This window comes from Poromitra crassiceps, assembly GCF_964638095.1.
Source record: "Poromitra crassiceps genome assembly, chromosome: 1".
NCBI lineage: Eukaryota > Metazoa > Chordata > Actinopteri > Beryciformes > Melamphaidae > Poromitra > Poromitra crassiceps.
The window spans coordinates 96624038-96642235 of record NC_139623.1 but is presented as its reverse complement, the minus strand read 5'-3'; the positions used below and the strand labels follow the sequence as shown (position 1 = coordinate 96642235).

The following is an 18198-nucleotide window of genomic DNA, read 5'->3' as shown; positions in this document are numbered from 1 at the left end:
AGGAACTGCTCCAGGCTCACCGTGTCCAGAGAGGCAGCGGCCCTCATGTCAGGCAGGAAGCCCACCTCCAGCACATGGAGCAGGAAGTCCTGGTTATCAATACCATACACTCTGTCTAGGAACAGCACCATGGGGGCTTTGTGATCTGGCACAAAGCTGGCTGACATCTTTGGTTCTATGATGCTGTTGTCTAGGCATCAGATAAGGGGAGGGAATCAGAATAATACAGGAAAAGCTACAAAAGAGTGTTAAGAGGAACTTGAACAGAAATAGATGCACTCCATCAGATACACTAGACTCCGAGGAAGGTGAGCTAAAGTCTTCGCTATATATACCGTACTAGGATGAAACTGGCGAAGACTGATGTCATAACTGACGTCATACATTATAAGTGACGTCATGCTTGACTGACGTGACGGGCTGATCAGATAAATGGAATATGGAGGTTGGTTTACATGAGTTGAAATTCGGTCTGCGACCACACTTTGTATAATCATGTAAGTTAAAGAGCATGATGCAGGTTAGACACCACTTTACATTAATATGTGGGACTTTTATGTAGCAATTAAGATTCTCTTTTGTCTTTTGTTTCCCCCCACACATAGCTGCATCTAGACTGGTTTTTGTGAAGCATCTGCCACACGCACAGAAAAACCCTTAAATCTAGCAATAACACCTGTGACGATTTTAATACACAATAATCAATAAATGTTCCCTCGGAACGTTACCTCCGTATGCTGACCGTCTGTCCCGGTCTGTCCACCTGTCAAGAGGCCGCTCACTACAGTAGCCTACATCACCTCCACTCTGCAGCTAAAACTGCGAGTGACACTTGTGTCCGTCTCCGACAATAAAGTTATCCGCCTCAGACCATTCTGTAGCCGGCTTACACGAGCTGAGATGGTCGGTCCCCAAATTATCTTTGCAAATATTTAGAAAAACCGATTGCATATTGGGGGTCAACTAGTTTTTACTACTAGTTACGTTTGACTACTGAAAAAATAAAGTGCCATAGTAACCATAGAGTCCAAACTAAACAGAAAGTAAAAAGTTGCCTTTGGGGGGAAATGGAGCGGAGTTTTCTTTTTCTCCCGTCAATGCCGAAATGCATTCTGGGCAGTGTCAAACTATCGTACCAGACAGAGGGTCGAAATGCTATTGGTTTTGGCGGTAAATTAGCGTACAAATACGATAATTATCGTACATCTGGTGTTTTGGAAAGTTTTCTGCTGTACACATTGACTGTATATTATTATTATTACACTAAGTACAGTAGCCCAAGTGTCGTCACAGGTGTTATCTGCACAGATGGCATTTTTTGTTGTTGAACATGTGCATTATAATGCCACCTTTTTCCTCCATATTTCTGCCCTGGGGGCATGTTTTAGTTTAGTTTTTGTTTTTTGGGGGTATTTTCATAAGAATCTTGAGACCTAACTGTAAATATTCTTTTTTTTTACCTGCATCACGCTCTTTAAAGCTGAGAGCTGCTGACCATGAAACATTTAACACAATTGATTCACTTTCTGATAAATGCGAGAGGATAAACACTGACACCACATCATTTTCATAAACCTGTTTTCACAGTATCCAAGGTTTTTCACTTTTCCACTTTGAATCCAGTAACTGTCTGAGTCTGATGCCGTTTGTGTTTACCTTTTCCAAAAGAAGGAATCTGAACAGGAAGGCTGATGACTCCCACCAGATCCTCAAGAGGAACCAGAGACCTCAGGATGGCCCTGATCCGCAGAGCCTCACCCTTACCAGCCTGGATCAACTGTACGAGAGAAAAGATCAATTCCTCGATATAAAAAATAATATATTAATAATATTTCCTATTCCTTTCCTAACCGCTTTGATAAGTGGCGAGAGGAAACACATTATAGCAGCAGCAACTTACATGCATCTCTGGAGCGCAGCGTCCCAGCAAATCAATCAGAGCAGAGTAGAAGGATATAATGGCATTGCCCAGGTGCACCCTGTTGTCCTCGTGCTGCTCTTCTCCTCCAAACCTACAAAAGGAAAAGAAACTGGCTCTCAAATGTTCTGCTGCAGAAACAATGGCAGAGACTGAGAACAGAGCTCTTACGTTGGGAAGCGTCTGTCTTTCTTAACACTGGGGCCATCCCTTGCAGGGTCCTCTGATATTTTGATGGCCTCCTCTATGGCGGCCAGCAGACCATTACCCCCCTCTCCTCTCAATGCCGGTCCGAAGCACTCAGGCCTACGAATGAGGAGACGCACCACCACGTTGGCGTTCTCCTCTACGCTCTCTCCTACAGGGCGGCAAAGAACAAAACAAAACGTATTGATGAGGGAAGAAAACACAAATAATAGAGACATGAGGATTACATATTCCATCGTCTAGTGAATACAGGCCAGACCATTGACGAATACAGCAAAACGGAGGAAGTCAAGGTATTTCTCTCCACCACAGGGGTTCCAGCCAATGTCAGGGTATCCTTTAGCCATGAGCATTGGACAGCTTTGAAGTCCACATCCAGCCAAATACTTCACCACCTGGAGAGACATCAGTGAACAAATAGAGAGAACCTACACTACCAGTCAAAAGTTTGGAGACATGCATTTTTCTTTATTGTTACTATTTTTTTTCATTTTAGAATACTGTAATAGCAAAGACATCAAAACTGTGAGATAACACGAATGGAAAGGAATCATGCAGTGACCAAAACATTAAACATATCAAAACTATTTTAAATTTTGTATTCTTTAAAGTAGCCACCTTTGCCTTGATTGAAAGGCAAAGGCTTTGGGAAGAGATTCATAGCGTTCGACATCAACTGACTTTAAGATAATGAAAAACATAGTACATTCAATCAAAACATTTGACTGGTAGTGTACTTCAGTACTTGTACATGTTGGCTGTGTTTTACCATCTCTAGGTCCTGCTCTTGCAGAGCCAATGCCAACTCGTTGTTGTCGATACAAGAGGCTGCAGCCACATCCAGGGGGGTGGAGCCCCGCACACCTGAAAAAAATGGCATGTAATGTCCAGTTTAACCACACACATTGTCCTCAAACAAATCAAGGAAAAATACTGGAGCTGAATGAAAACCCTCACCAAGGCCAATGCCGCTGTTCTGCAGAAGGTAGCTGAGGTGGTCAAACATAGAGCGTTGATTCTGACGACTGATGCGACAGAAATAGCACAGAAAACGGCAACAGTTTGTCACCATCCGAGGGAATCTGATCTCCTGCAAGTGAAACAACACGTTATATTTTAAAATCAAAGTAAGATCCAAAATTAGAGCCAATGCTATGCAATTTCCAATATGCCAGTTCCATGTCGGATTTACATGAAAAGTTAATAATTTATTTCATGCAGAGATGCATAAAATGTTCATGACTGGACTTGAAACAGGACATGAGATCTGCCTGTTCAAATTCTAGCCACTGTTAAGCATTTGTAAGCATTAACAGCACATGACCATCACAACACCACATGACCATGTTCAGTGGCAATTAGAGCTGCCCTTCTACCACTGGACCACGTGTTGAAAAAATTGGCAGGGGCTGGGTCTAAGCCAGAATCAGCTTTGCAGTGCCCCTGTGTTATTGAACTGGGCCAATAATTGAGTATTTGCCTCCCCTTCTGTCTGCTCATAGGTCACAATGGTGGCCTAGTTTCATGGTGCTGCATGAATCAATTTGGAAGTTATGCATTTTTTTATGCATATCCACTGCCACACACCCAGTGGTCCCCCCCCCCCCGCCCCCCCCCCCCCCCCCCCCCACCACCACCCCCACCACCACCACCACCAAACTATCATGCAAATCCATTCATAACTTTTGGAGTTATCCTGCTAACAGACAAATGGAACAGGGCTTGTAACACGGTAACATAAATCTAGTAACATAATGCACAGTCTCTCTGTATACTGACCATACATACAGTACACTACCTTTGAGTCCCCGCCGCCCAGTACATTGACCATGACCTCCATGACACTTTCATGCATACCCAGGGCTCGCATCAAGTTGGGGTGCTGGTAGAACACTTTGTTACTCATGATGTTCCTAACAAAGACACAAGTTACACTAAGTTGATGTATAGTTTCTATGACACGCATGTATTCACTTGTTGGACTCAAGGGATGATATTTAGAGTAAAATCAATCTGATACCTACCCAATGCTCTGAATCATAAGCCTCTCCTCCTCTGGGCCCATCTGGACGATAAGCAGTGAGCGGATCTGGCCCAAGCACTCCAGCAGGTCCATGGTGTCTTGAATGGACACTGCGTTGATGGTGTAGGCCTTGGGCAGGGCCCGGATGAGCTCGCCCAGCCCGTCATATTGCCTGTGCAGCAGGCTGAACATCATTCGCACGAGCTCCGGGTTCTGGATGAATGACTCCTGGGCCCAGTGGATCATAGTGTGGGAAATCAGCTCCTGCAAGGTCCCTGGTAGCGAAAGCAAAAATACATGGGAGAAGTAGTGATTTAGGGTGCTTTCTCACTGGGAATGATTGCTTTCGTTCCGTCCCTACGTACGAGTACGATTGCCCCCCTCCCCCCTTCCCCAGCTGGTCAGCTTTCACATTGCAAAATTTCTTCCGTGCGCGGGAACGGAACACTTGCCGAGTACACTTGCGCCATCAACTACGCCTGGAGTGTATCCTCACCATTGTTGGCACGCCCAATTTTTCCCCAGACCACCTTTTCAAGTGGACCCTGTCACGGTTCACTGTTGTAACGCAACGTTCACACTCATCAAACGAACCGGACCTGGGGTCAGTTTGGGACAAGTGTGCTTGGTTCTGCCCCTGTGTCCCCAATGTGAAAGCACCCTTACAGTAATTTTAGAACAGCTAAGATGGGTGTTAGGCATGATGCAAAGCCCAATGTGGAGTGCCAAAAACCCTCTTAGCTGCTCCAAAATTACTCTAAATCAAAGCACTGAGGGGATTGTTGCTTTTATACAAGGAAACACATAATTTAATCAAAATAATAGTTATGCAGCAACAGTAATTGCATTTTTTTCTGACAAACAATGCATTTCTTGAACAGTAGCTAAACAAAGCTATGTGACAAAAGTACTGGTATGATATAATGATATAATACAATATTGTAAGATTGTTTTTTATTGTGTAATATAATCTGCATTGCTACTATTTTTAAATATTACTGTGACATGTGTTAATAATAACAACTTGCATTTCCATAATTAGGTGGCAATTAATGGAGGCTCACCAGGTTTTTTCTCTTCCTCTGGCTCAGGTTCCACCTCTACTTTCTTCTCACGGAATTTCCTCACCTTCCCCAGCAAACGAATTAGCCGTCCACGGACAGAGTTATCTACCTCTTCCTCCTGCTCCTCTGCCTCAATGTGTACACCTGAGGGTGAGATGTGAAGAGAGGTCAGCTTTCATCTCAACCTGCCATTCACAATATTGTGTGATTTTGAATGCTGGTCGATGAGGACTGACCACAGTGTGCCAGTAGGTCATTGTGAAAAACCAGTAGAGAATCACGGACTTCATGAGGAACGGGAGACTCCTCATCTTCGGCACAGTTCTTGAAGTTCATGAGCATGTTGACCTGCACAACGGTAAACAAAATTACAGCCAAGCATGATTATTTTTGGTACTTTTCACCTCACACATCACAATAAAAAAGGTTGAGTACAATGTCCTCTGCTGCATTCATATATTCATATATAAATGTTGAGTACAATGTCCTCTGCTGCATTCATTTATTCATATATAAATGTTGAGTACAATGTCCTCTGCTGCATTCATATATTCATATATAAATGTTGAGTACAATGTCCTCTGCTGCATTCATATATTCATATATAAATGTTGAGTACAATGTCCTCTGCTGCATTCATTTATTCACAAAGTCTCAATGTACCTGTTCCTGTGGTGGCGAGCGGAATTCACGAGTCTTGCGGGCTGTCTCAGCAGCACTCATGGTGAACGCCAGCATTAGTTCATTGTAGCGTTGCCTCTGGTTAGTCTGTACCTGGTTGACAAACTGGTCTGAAAAGGCAATGATGGCCTCCACTCTGTGACGCAGCTCACAGTCGCAGAAATACTGCAGTAGAGCGCACATCTGATGGACAATTTGAAAGTTAATCAAACGTGAGGATTTTTTTTTCATTAATATTGACAATGACATTGACATTGAAAAGGTGAGCTGTCATTTCAATGCATTGTCTCAAGAGAGCAACCGCACCTGCAATTTCACAGACTCTGGTAGCTTCATCTGGAAAAGTCCTTCCTCTAGATGTTCTCCTTTTGCCTCGCCCCCCGTCTCTCCAGATTTTGCCTCTTTCTCTGTTTCCTCAGCTCCCTTCTCTCCGTTTATTGCCTCTGTCTCACCCAATATTTCTTTATCTGGCCCGACAGATTCTGCCTCTTCCTCTTCTTCCTCAGCCTCAAATTCATCCTCGTCTTCCTCAGCCATGCCTTCATCCTCATATTCCTCCTCATCTCCTTCCTCTGCTGCTCCCTCCTTCACCCCTTCTTTTATGGCTGCTTTCTGTTCCTTTTCTCCCTTCGACTTCCCAAACTCCTCAGCGAGAGCCTCTACCTCCTTGCCACTGAAGACCGTCGGTTCAATCATCTTCAAGATATGCTTGACAGCTTCATCGTCAAACACGCCCATGATGAGGAGGGTGCTGATGAGCTTGAGGATGGGAACAAAGTGGAACTCAACGCTGCCCCCTACAGGATCTCTCATGGCCTGACCTCCGTCCTGCACAGCCTCGGTCAGCATGTTCAGGGCCTTTGTCTTCAGCACCTGGAAATACAAGCAAACTCATGATTATTAGTGGCATAAGTAACTCGTTATTAGACATTTGCTTTATAAGTTGATGTCAAAATGCTTAATCTTAACTTGTTTTATACTGTTGTATGCATGTATTTTGTTTGAGCTTGTAAGAATCATTGTTTACTGTAAAAATGTGACTTATCTTATCAATATTTATACTTGTTTTTCATGTGAAAAAGTGGTTTCAAAGTGGTCCTAATATTTGATTTTATTGTATCCTGGTTTTAAACTGCATGCAGGAAGAATAGCTATTGGGGATTCTTAACAATGAACAACAAAGTAGAGCTCCCAACATCACCTCAACATGCTCCACCTCACCTGTAAGGGGATGACTGGACTCAGGGTGTAGATATCTGGGTCTGTTCCCACAAACCCAGTGGGGGAGAAATGCAGGTTGGGACAGAGACATGTGGTGAGGCCCACCCCAGGTAAAGCGTGTGATTTGTCCTGGTCGGAGTACAGGGTGATGCTGCGCGTCTCGTCTGTCATGGGAACAATGAATTCCTTGTTGGTCCCCAGGCGGTTCCTCTTGGCGGACTCTAGGTGCATGCTGATGAGCAGGTCATAGAAGCCGCTCCTCATCGGTCCAGGTAGGTAGGTGTCCTGGATGGCGTAGAAGAGCTGCAACTCGTCCACATGGCTGCACAGCGCGTGAGCCACACGGTTGTTTCCCAGAGCGCAAACCGAGCCATACAACTTCAGCGTGTGGTAGTGGAACGTCAGCAAGTCCATGCGTTCAGACAGCTCCAGGACGTCAATACACCTACATGTAAATGATGCAAAGAAGTTAAAACTGCCCACCCAACAACATTTTTATCATAAAAGTAAATCTACTGCCGGTTGTATAGGTAAGGGATAATGTATTGTGAGCCGGTGATTACTGGCGAAATAATGACCGGCAGGTGAATGATTGAGCCCGACGCGCAGCGGAGGGCTTAATCATTCGAAACGTACCCCGACCGCAACGGTGGGGGCCGTCGCTGGCGACGCTGAAGTTTTAGCTAACCTGTTCACATCTATGTTCACAATGGCATCCCAAGTATCATCATACTATTATGGGATGCGATGAGAACAGTTGTAATATGGGATGTGTGTTTCCCAGGCAACGACACACGTTGACACGTTTTGGAACAGCGCTGCACGCTGGCACAATACTCCTAAAAGCAAAATGCTTATTATTTTGAATTATTTGGCACCTTCTATTACTGTCAACACCAGTATTGTTGTATTGTAATATGCCATAAAGGTTTATTGAAATTTTGGGGAGAGCAGGGGGGAAGAAATCTTAAAAAAAAATATATATATATTTTGTTTTTGCAATTTCTTAGAGCCGCCAACTAAAGCTTCGAGAGCCGCCAGTGTCTCGCGAGCCGCGCAATGAGGAACTAGGGGCTAGAGAAATGCAGAGAAATGCAGCTCTGACCTGTTTTCCTCTGGGATGTGGAGGGCCATCATGGTGAGAGGCTCGCAGCACTCCACCATCCAGCCCAGTCTCTCACTAACTCGCCCCGTCTCTGGGGCCAGGAAGTGGTTGGGCATGCGGCTCCAGATGACCGGGGTCAGCATTTGGACATCCAGTCTAGGGGGACACTGGGGGACAGGATTCTTGCGCTCACTTCGGAACATGGCTGCTGAGATTGGCATTATGTTCTGGCAAGATGTAAAAGGAAACAGAACATATCAATTAGAGTAAAAGGTTAAATAATTATAATGAGGCAATAATTCAATATTATTGATTCTCGTCATGCAGTGGGATTTTATTGTGATATGGTGATTTTGAGATTTTGTAATACACAATTCTTGCTGTCTAAATAGATGATAACAAGCATATTTTATTTAAAAAATAAGCTGACAAAATGGGGCACGGAACATTTGAAAGATTATTATTATTATTATTATTGACATCACACATAACATTACCATTCGGTTCAATGGGATAAACCATTAATTTTGGTTTGATTTTGCTTACGTGAGCCAGTGTGATACATATATAGATATTAAAAAAATACTTATCATTATGATTATCGGGATATTAATGATTTCAACCATTATGCCCAGCCCTAGTTGAAATCAGGTAATAGTATTGTTGAAGCAGTGATACTTTGTGACTGACCTTGAGCTTCCCCAGCTCAACTTGAATCATATTCTGACTGGATGGCAGGACAAACACAGCTGGGAATAGTTTTGTGTTGGGCTCCACCTGAAGGGAACATTGCATGTTTATTGCAGACAACAGTTGAAGCTGTTTAAAGTATGTAAGCATGCAGCTTTTCTGACCTGGTAAAACGTGTTGATCTCTTTTCCATTGGCAGTGAAAGTCATGAGTCCAGTGTCCAAGTCAATAAGACAGCCAATCACAAAATCCTCCTGGCTGACCCGGGTCTGCTGGGAGCTGCTGAACTCTCCTCCCCACACCATATAGCAGTTACTGCGTTTTATACTGGAGAAGACAGCAAAAGACAGAAACCATTATTCAAAGCTTATGTATCATCTTTGAATGCAAATACATTTGCATGATGTGAAGGAATTTTTATTATTGCTGTGAGTAATCTACCTGTCATGTATGTTGCCTTTGTCATCGCCCACAGTGACGGTTACATTTCTCACTTTGTTGAGGTCAAAATGAGAATCATACTGGTGATAGTCAGGCGTGATCCAGCCCACCCATACTCCACTGGGCTCCTGCCCCGCAAACACTCGCACAGAATAATAGTACTGGCAATGAAAGGAAGTGGGTGGAGAAAAAATTAATACCATTTCAGTTGAACAGGTTTCACAATGCAAACAATCAAAATCCCATACAACTTTGGAAGCAATAAAAGTATAACAAAAGAGACTAGGTTAAGAAAAAGAAAGTAAAACAACAGCAGTAGCGAGCACACTACAAAATTGAAGTCAGTCAAGGTGCAGGGGCAAGGTAGAAATGTACAAAAAAGAACAAAAGGCCAGCACTCAAAAAAGTCCTTTAGGTGTTTTTAATACTTAGCTTGTACAGCAGCACAACGTACGCGTTTAGCGGGTAGCCTTCATCAGCGTTATGCCGAGTCAGGCGGACATGGCGTATAAATACAGAATGAATGTAAAACTACATTCAATAATCAAATCAGTTACCAGGTAAGCGTACCACGATAAGGACATCAGAAAAGTTACAGAATATACAAAAAATGTACATAGCATATATTCTTCTAGTAGAATTTACTAATAGAAATAATTAAATATTTGATTAAGTATTAAAAACACTTAAATTACTTTTTTGAGTGCTGGCCTTTTGTTCTCTTTTGTAAGAAAAAGAAAGGCCATGTCTCATGTATTTTGTATGTTAATTGGATAGTAAACTAGCGAGACAGAGGCTATGGGTGATGTTATATGACTCATAAATATATATCAAACAGTGACAGACATACTGTGGTGGTGTTGAGGATGATGTCAATGTCGTCACGGTCATCTGGCACCACATCCTGTACTAAGCGGGGCATGGTGGGAACGACAGGTGCCGGAGTGATTAATGCAGCCTTCTTAGCCTTGAAAAGGAACCTGTAAGAAACACACATGTATTTAAAAGAAAATAGAAATATTGTGTTTACCTTTACCTGCTGTAGACTACACCTCATACTCTACATGAATCTATACTGTACCAACCCTTTCTTCTTGCTCTTCTCAGTTGAGGCATCCTTCTCATTCTCTCCATTTTTGATGGCAGGGATCTCCTTGGGCACAGACGCTTCTTTCTTCTCCTCCTCCTGCTCCTTACGAGTGGCTGACTTCTTGAGCACTTCGAATTCAGAGTTGGGGTCCACCTCTACCACCTCATCCTCAGGGATAGTGAGGGCGCGAGTGAGCGGAGTGGTCCCCGCTCGGATTTTGAAAGTCTCGTGAAACTCGACTGGCATGCTGAGTCTGAGGAACATCAGGTCTGTGTTGGCATTCTGAGAACCGAAGGTCTTGTGGGTCACTTTCAGACAGGGTGCGCTGTCCACTGTCCCATCCACACGGGACACCTACAGCACAAAGGAAAGCGGGGAGCAGTGATCTAGGAATAGAACTCATCTGTAATGGGAAAAACGTCATTCAAACACCGAGTTGGCTAATGTACAATATAGTCTACCTCAATGTGGGGATGATCAGTGGGCACAGGGATGAACTGGGGCAGGCTCTTGCTGAACCACATGGTGATGTCTCGTTTCATGTTGATAGCAAAGGGTTCAAACCCCTCCTGCAGGCCACAGATGGTAAAGTAACGTAGGCTGCTAACGTTCTGGCCCAGGTTGATACAGCCAACTTGCGACATGCCCAGACTGCACACCGGAATGAAACCTGGGGAATGGTGGGTATACAAACATAGATCAAGAACACAAACGAAAATGGACTCATGTCCAGCCTTGAGAGATTCATTTCATGAGCCACAGTGGTCCTTTCTTACCCTCTCCTATCTCTATATCCTTAAAGGCCATCTCTGAGCCGGAGTCACTGATCAACATCTCTCCATTGAGGGTGAACATGATGTTCATCTCAGTGAGGTCAATCATACAGCCGACCACGTCACCAGATTGCCACTGACGACCGAATGGCTCAGTTCCCACATGCCAACGTTGGGCCTGAAAACCACAAATATTCATGTTGGAATTTCATAACACAGAGGGCCTGGGAACCTTCATATAGTAAGCAAACCAAGCCTAGCTCACACCTTGAAGCCGTTGAAGACATAAGCCAACTCGTCTGCACCAAGTTCTGTGTCGGCGCGGACACTTGGTCGTGCCCAGCCCACTCTCATCTCTCCGACCGTCACTGCCTCAAACTCAAAGTACCACTTCCCCTGGGTGACACCATAAGACTTCTCCGCTCTGAACACTCGGATCTTATTATCACGGCAGGTGCCTGGCCCGTGCCCACCTACATTAACACAAATACAGCAGCAATCAATTCAAGTCAAGTCAAGTTTATTTGTATAGCCCTAATTCACAAGCATGTCTCAGAGGACTTCACAGAGAATACGTCTAGCTAAATCTAGCTGACACAACAATAACAATTACAGTAGTAATAATAACATGATTGAACAATCATATGATAGAGAGAGACATAAAGAGAGGGATAAAGGGGGAGGGAAATGTGGGGGAGGAGAGAGCAGGGAAAGGGAGGAGGTGGGGAGGGAGCAGGGAAGGGAGAGCAGAGGGATGTGGGGGAGGAGAGGGCAGGAAAAGGGAGGAGGTGGGGAAGGAACAGGAGAATGTGCGGGAGGAGAGAGCAGGGGAAAGGGAGGAGGTGGGGAGGGAGCAGGGGAGGGAGAGTGGGGGGGTGTGGGGGAGGAGAGAGCGGAGAAAGGGAGGAGGTGGGGGAAACAGGGAATGTGGGGGGGAGAGAGCAGGGAAAGGGAGGAGGTGGGGAGGGAGCAGGGGAGGGAGAGCGGGGGGTTGTGGGGGAGGAGAGAGCGGGGAAAAGGGGGAGGTGGGGGGAAACAGGGAATGTGGGGGGGAGAGAGCGGGGAAAGGGAGTAGGTGGGGAGGGAGGGAGCAGGGAGGGATGTGGGGGAGGAGAACAGGGAAAGGGAGGAGGTGGGGAACAGGGAGTGTGGGGGAGGAGAGAGCAGGGAAAGGGAGGAGGTGGGGGGAGCAGGGGAAGGGGGCAAGAGGACTCATGTCCAGCCTTGAGCCTTGTCCATCCTGCTGCAGAGAGCGGCCAGGCCAAATGAGCAGCAACCCAGACAATCTGACTACTCTAGCCATTAACCTGAACTAACTAGCACACAAGGAATCTAGCTAATCTACAACCTAGTCTGCCCTGTCCTACTCTACTCTAGTCTGATTTTAGCCTGAATACTATAACACTCCAGTTCAGAGGATTCCAAAGTGGGAGGTGGGCCCCCCCAGGGGGGCTCAAACAGTTTGAGGGGAGGCTCAGTGACTGAAATATTTTTGCATTCAGTTATAGTTCAATTAATAGTTTGAATAAGAGTGAAGGCAACCTTTTCATGGAGCTTTTTCCATGCTATTTCTGAGAGAAGGCCCATGGTCTCGGACTTTGGAAACCTCTGGTCTACAGCCTACAGTTAGGCTGTAGCTAATCTATAGCCTAGCCTAAGCTATTCTGACCTACCGGCATCCCTTGACCAGTGATGGAGAGCACCGATGCCCCCCACCCCGGCCCCCGCCCCCACACACATAAGGCATGAGAGAGAAGGCTGGACCGGGACACACCGGAACTCCCCTCCACCCCCAGTGCGTGCAAGGAAACCTTTCCACCTGCGGAATTATATCCCCAGGATTGCCTCAGTGACTGTCTGAGGAGGAACCTTGTGAGGGCCGATGTACCGTAGGGGCCCAACTATGGACCCCAGCTGGGGACCCCCCTCCGGGATAGGCAGAATGGATGCCGGGCTAAACATTTTACAAAGTTTCAGATATAGAAATACAATTTACAAAAGAACAGGAAGTTGAAAATGTAAATAAGGAAGAATCCCAAAAAATGAATAAGAAAATGTAGTCTTTAAATGTTCATAAGTTCAGGGAAGAAAGTTGAAAGTGTAAAAAGGAAGAGTCAAAAACAAATCTAAGATAAATCAAGATTTAATCAAAACGTTGTTGAGTTGTATTGAGACACATTTCAAATATTAATAAATATAATTATTCCTGCTACCTGCCAAACAGAAAGCAGCACAAACTTACTGCTCTCCTGGTCAGGTGGCTCTATGTTGTAGCCATAGCCGATGAGAGTGCGAACAGCTGCACAAACAGTGTCTCTATTGGTCTTTTTGGTCTTTTCATCCAGTAGGTTGTAAGGAACCAGACGGGGATTGCGCTTGTTTATTATATCCTGTTCAAGAAAAGTAGTCATATATTGTAAGCAATAACAAATGTAGAAATGGAATGTAATTTTGTCCATAAAATATCTACAACACCTTAGTGCAGCCTGTGCCCATAAATGTCTATAGACACGTTTCCTGGGCACTTCCGGTTTGCTTCCGGACTCGGCCGCGAGATGTATTTCTCTTCCGGTGTTTGTGAATACAAAGAAGCGTAACGTACTAGCGTAGTAGCCATAGCGACTGCCAAAAAAATGCAAACTTGGGATCATTCTCCGAGTCTCCTGTCTAACGAAAGAGTGTCTATCCCACACCCGTTGACAGTGGACACATGGGAAGATAATATGTGTAAATGGCCGAACGTAACTACAGGCAGGATTATAGCGTATTTTGAGGAATCAATGGAGGTGGACGGCAACGCGATGAACAATCTCAAAAGCTCCGAAGCGTCAGCCAGACTAACGTTAGGTAAGTTTTGTTTTTGACTCTGAAGAAGACGCAGTGCGCGTCGAAACGTCAGTTTAGCTCTTTGTACCTTTATTAAATGTATTGAAGTGACTTTGTGTGCTCCAGCTCACTCATTGGGTTAGTCTTTTTGAAGTGGCCCATTGACCTGTTTGCATTGTTTTGTCCTGTTCTGAGAGCATCGACCTCCCTCTGTGGAGGGGTTGAAGCGCAGGAGATTCCTTCTACAGTATAACGTTAGGTAAGGTTGCAGTCCTCTCCTCTGTCACAGTCAGTCAGACTAACGTTAGGCTACAGTCCTCTCCTCTGTCACAGTCAGACAGACTAACGTTAGGCTACAGTCCTCTCCTCTGTCACAGTCAGTCAGACTAATGTTAGGTTACAGTGACAGTACTCTCCTCTCTCACAGTCAGACTAACATTAGGTTACAGTCCTCTCCTCTCTCACAGTCAGCCAGACTAACGTTAGGTTACTGTCCTCTCCTCTGTCACAGTCAGTCAGACTAACGTTAGGTTACAGTCCTCTCCTCTGTCACAGTCAGCCAGACTAACGTTAGGTCTCTCTCCATTCAAAAACAACACAGTTTGCCTTGATCACTGCAAAACATGACATGCCGTGTGTAGCCTCCACACAATGGGGCTACACACGGTAAATCATGGTAAATACGCAGCACAATACCCACCGTGGTAAACAGAAGAAGACGGGGATATTAACTTTAAGGCGACTCACTTCTAGACTTGAATGAAATTGTATTCACTTACTATCTGCTCCGTGGATTACCATTTTACAATTTCGGAGCCGAAATTGTAACATAGCAACGTTGGTCCACAAACGTTGCTATTTTACAATTGTTTTGGAGATCGGGTTGGGATTATAACGTTAGTTTGCCGAGTCGCACCTGGTAATCCAGAAATGGCGTTACCTTTCTCTACTTGTAGATCATCAAGAAACTTTAAATTAATAACGTTAGATGTGTTTAACAGAGCTGTATATCGGGTCTAGCAGCTGATCAGCAGCTCAGACAGCCTCAAACACGAGGTGATTGACAGCTCTATAATTCGCAAAATATCAGTGGATGGAAACGCGCATTGTTTCGCATTTTATTTTGCCGACTTTCTGAAAATTCGATTAAAAGTTGCAATACATTTGGATGGAAACCCAGTCACACAATCTAGTTGCTGCAACTTGAAATGGTATTGGATATGCATCATGTGTGCTGATGCTCAAAACACTGTCGATCCAATTACTCGTTCAGGCGTTTCTGTGTATTGTGACAGCCACGCACTGCACAATGTGTTCTAGAATAACCCATTGTTAATAACGTCTGCTAACAGTGTAGCTGATGTTAGCGATCGTTGTAAAAAAGTTCGGATATTTCGGCTGCTACCTTCTGATGTGCTCGCTGCTGTGGACGCAATGTGGACTTAACCGGAAGCCGGGGACACGAAAGGCTGCTATGGCGCCGCCCTAGGGCAGCGCTGGGAAACGTGTCTATAGGTTTAAACTGACAAATCAGTCATAATTAACAATACCACTTATTGACATTACAGGAACAGAGAAATGAAAGATACCTGCATAATACTATATGTCCAGCCTTGGCGAACCCGGTCTCTTGCCCACACATTGTGTCCGTTTTCTGCGAGTCTCTCCACTAGAGTGTTCTGATTAGGCGTCAGCTTGACATGGTTGAGGTCCAGAGGGGCTGGCTTATACGCACTGCTCTGCATGTAACTGAGGAACACCATCATGTGATCAGAGTGGGACCAAGAACCAAGAAAGGCGTTAATTGTATACATGATAAAAGAGAAACAGTGTTAAAAATGAATCAAAAATAAAAGAATGCTCAGCAGCTCACGTTTTGGGGAGCTTTATCCTTTTCAGATTCTCCTCTGCTTTCTCATCTCCCATTCCTACATGACAGCCCAGTGCCAGCAGAGTCCTTTAAAATGAATGACACATGAAGAAGTATGGAGAGAAGAAAGCAAAATGCTGCTGAGTAAATAAGGCCATGTTCACATTACAGGCAAATCCGATTTGCTGATAAAGTCATTAATCATCATTATCTTGATTGGTTTCCCAAATCTGATTTTGGAGTGTGTCCGCACTGCCGCAAATCTGATTTTCAAGTCGGATCTGTGTGTCCAGACCTAAACAGCCTATCTGCATGGGTTGCTATGGTAACGACGTGGGCGTCAGTAAATATGTACGTTGGTGATGTGGTTTTCATGCGCAGAAGCATTTGATGAGTTGCGAGTGACGTTCAAATCAGATTTGGTGGATCTGTGCGTCCGCACTGAAGACACATCAGTCAAAAGCACATTTGAAGCAGATTGGAAACTACCTCCATATGTGGTTTGGGACAAGTGACACAAATCAGACTTGGAGCGTCCAGACTCATAAAACCAATCTGGATAAAGTAATTATTAGGTCACTAAAGTTCACAAATCAGATTTGGCCTCCTACTCTGAACATGGCCTAAGAGCCTTGACTTACTTGAGTGTCTCTCCTGACATCGCTAAATTGTAATTTTTCTCTGGTTCGGGTAGACTCTGGAAATCTACCAGGCAGGGGTGCAGCTTCTTGTTGTCATCACGAAACTTGATGTGGATTACAAAATAAAGGAAAGTGCCAAGAATATATTTGTTATTGTAGCCCGTATAACCTTTGCTGTAGGTAAAGATGAGCAACATTAAAAACACTCACTGGTCCAAAGGTCCATCCTTGTTCAATGCGAGTAACAGCCCATAACTCATGGCTGTTTTCTGCTAGCTTCTCCCGAATGCGCTCCAAATGTGCAGGGAGTACAATCTGAAAAGATAATAAAATCAGTGCAACAGACAAGAGGAAGATGAGAAAGACAAGGCTGGTATTGGATTTTACCTGTACTGTGTCCACAGGGCAAGGGGTGAAGGAAGTATGCGAGAGGGACTGTGTGGGACCCAGCAGGTTACGGACACCGTTCAAATCATGCTTATACTCCTTGATGGGCTCAATACGCAAACGATCCCTGGGCAGCACCGCTTCATGGCATGGAGCATAGCCTGGGGGTGGGAGGAACTTAAAATCCCCATGACGCCCTCCAAGAAGAAATCGCACCCTATGATGAAAGAATATATTTACATCAGTCTTAGGGCACTCTACTTATTAAAGAAAAGATGTATTCAGAATATCGAATTTTATGCTTTACAGTGTCCTACCTCACGCCTGCAGAGAAGCTGACAGCAGGGAAGAACAGGCCGTCCAGGTTGAAGTTCTCGAACATGCCCTGTACAGGGTGCCCATTGATACGGAAGGAAATACTGGGCACGCTCAGATCCAAGCAGCAGCTGATCACGTCTTCGGCTGCCAGGATGTGCTGATTGGGCGTGGCAACGTGACGTGGAACCCGGCCTGCAGAAACAAAGAGGAGTTCTGTTTATGTAGGTTCAGTTAAGCTAAGTTTGATTTTCTCCCCACCCTCGCCCTAATCCGGGCCCGTATCCTACTCCCTCCCCTCCCCCAACCCTAGACCCTACCTCTACCCTGGCTCTCCCTCCCCTGCACCCTCCCACCTCTCCTTCTCTGTTCTCTCCTCCTCCACATTTCCCATTTTCTCCCCACCTCCTCGCTCTCCTCCCCCTCATCCCCCCGCTCTCCCTCCCTCCTCCATTCTCCTGCTTTCTCCTCTTCCCGGTGTTTCTTCCTCTTCCCCCCTTCCCCCACTACTCTAAAGCATAGTACACATTCTACTCCAAAGCATGGCACCCACTCTATCCCCTCCAATATTTCGCCACTATTTAAAGCATGGCACCCATGCTCTTAGTATTTCGCCACTATTTAAAGCATGGCACCCATTCTTCCCTAAAGCAAGGCACCCATAAGCTCTATATGTGAACATGTGTTTATTTGGCAAAAGGACTCACTACTAAAGGCTTGCAGCCAATTAAATTAGGCATAGTTTGGTTGCTAAGAAATTGACATATGTCCGTTTGCAAGATGTGTGTCTATATTTCTCTATCATATAATTGCTCGATATGTTATTATTAGGGGTCCAAGCACGAAGTGCGTGGATCCCTATTGTATCTGTAATGTTTATTATTATTATTCTGCCCTAAAACAGCATGCACGTCAAAAACCGTAAGGGCTACAGTAGCCAGACCTT

The 18198-nt window shown here is 44.9% G+C and overlaps 1 protein-coding gene across 1 annotated transcript in view; it reads right to left on the bottom strand.

Annotated features, from left to right (window-relative positions):
• The window catches only part of LOC310771454 (ryanodine receptor 1-like), a gene marked incomplete at both ends in the record, with an annotated part of 103636 nt that overhangs the window by 56533 nt on the left and 28905 nt on the right, over positions 1-18198 (bottom strand). Inside the window, 30 exons of the mRNA XM_083631913.1 lie at positions 21-190; positions 1657-1777; positions 1901-2012; positions 2090-2276; positions 2385-2520; positions 2895-2989; positions 3083-3215; positions 3924-4038; positions 4150-4423; positions 5213-5356; positions 5449-5560; positions 5876-6076; positions 6200-6766; positions 7115-7559; positions 8220-8446; positions 8910-8996; positions 9074-9236; positions 9351-9511; positions 10201-10330; positions 10436-10794; positions 10902-11110; positions 11217-11391; positions 11481-11686; positions 13456-13603; positions 15629-15788; positions 15913-15996; positions 16551-16654; positions 16761-16865; positions 16938-17154; positions 17255-17447. Coding sequence (XP_083488039.1) covers positions 21-190; positions 1657-1777; positions 1901-2012; positions 2090-2276; positions 2385-2520; positions 2895-2989; positions 3083-3215; positions 3924-4038; positions 4150-4423; positions 5213-5356; positions 5449-5560; positions 5876-6076; positions 6200-6766; positions 7115-7559; positions 8220-8446; positions 8910-8996; positions 9074-9236; positions 9351-9511; positions 10201-10330; positions 10436-10794; positions 10902-11110; positions 11217-11391; positions 11481-11686; positions 13456-13603; positions 15629-15788; positions 15913-15996; positions 16551-16654; positions 16761-16865; positions 16938-17154; positions 17255-17447 — 5540 coding nt within the window. The remainder of the gene's footprint in view (positions 1-20; positions 191-1656; positions 1778-1900; positions 2013-2089; positions 2277-2384; positions 2521-2894; positions 2990-3082; positions 3216-3923; positions 4039-4149; positions 4424-5212; positions 5357-5448; positions 5561-5875; positions 6077-6199; positions 6767-7114; positions 7560-8219; positions 8447-8909; positions 8997-9073; positions 9237-9350; positions 9512-10200; positions 10331-10435; positions 10795-10901; positions 11111-11216; positions 11392-11480; positions 11687-13455; positions 13604-15628; positions 15789-15912; positions 15997-16550; positions 16655-16760; positions 16866-16937; positions 17155-17254; positions 17448-18198) is intronic.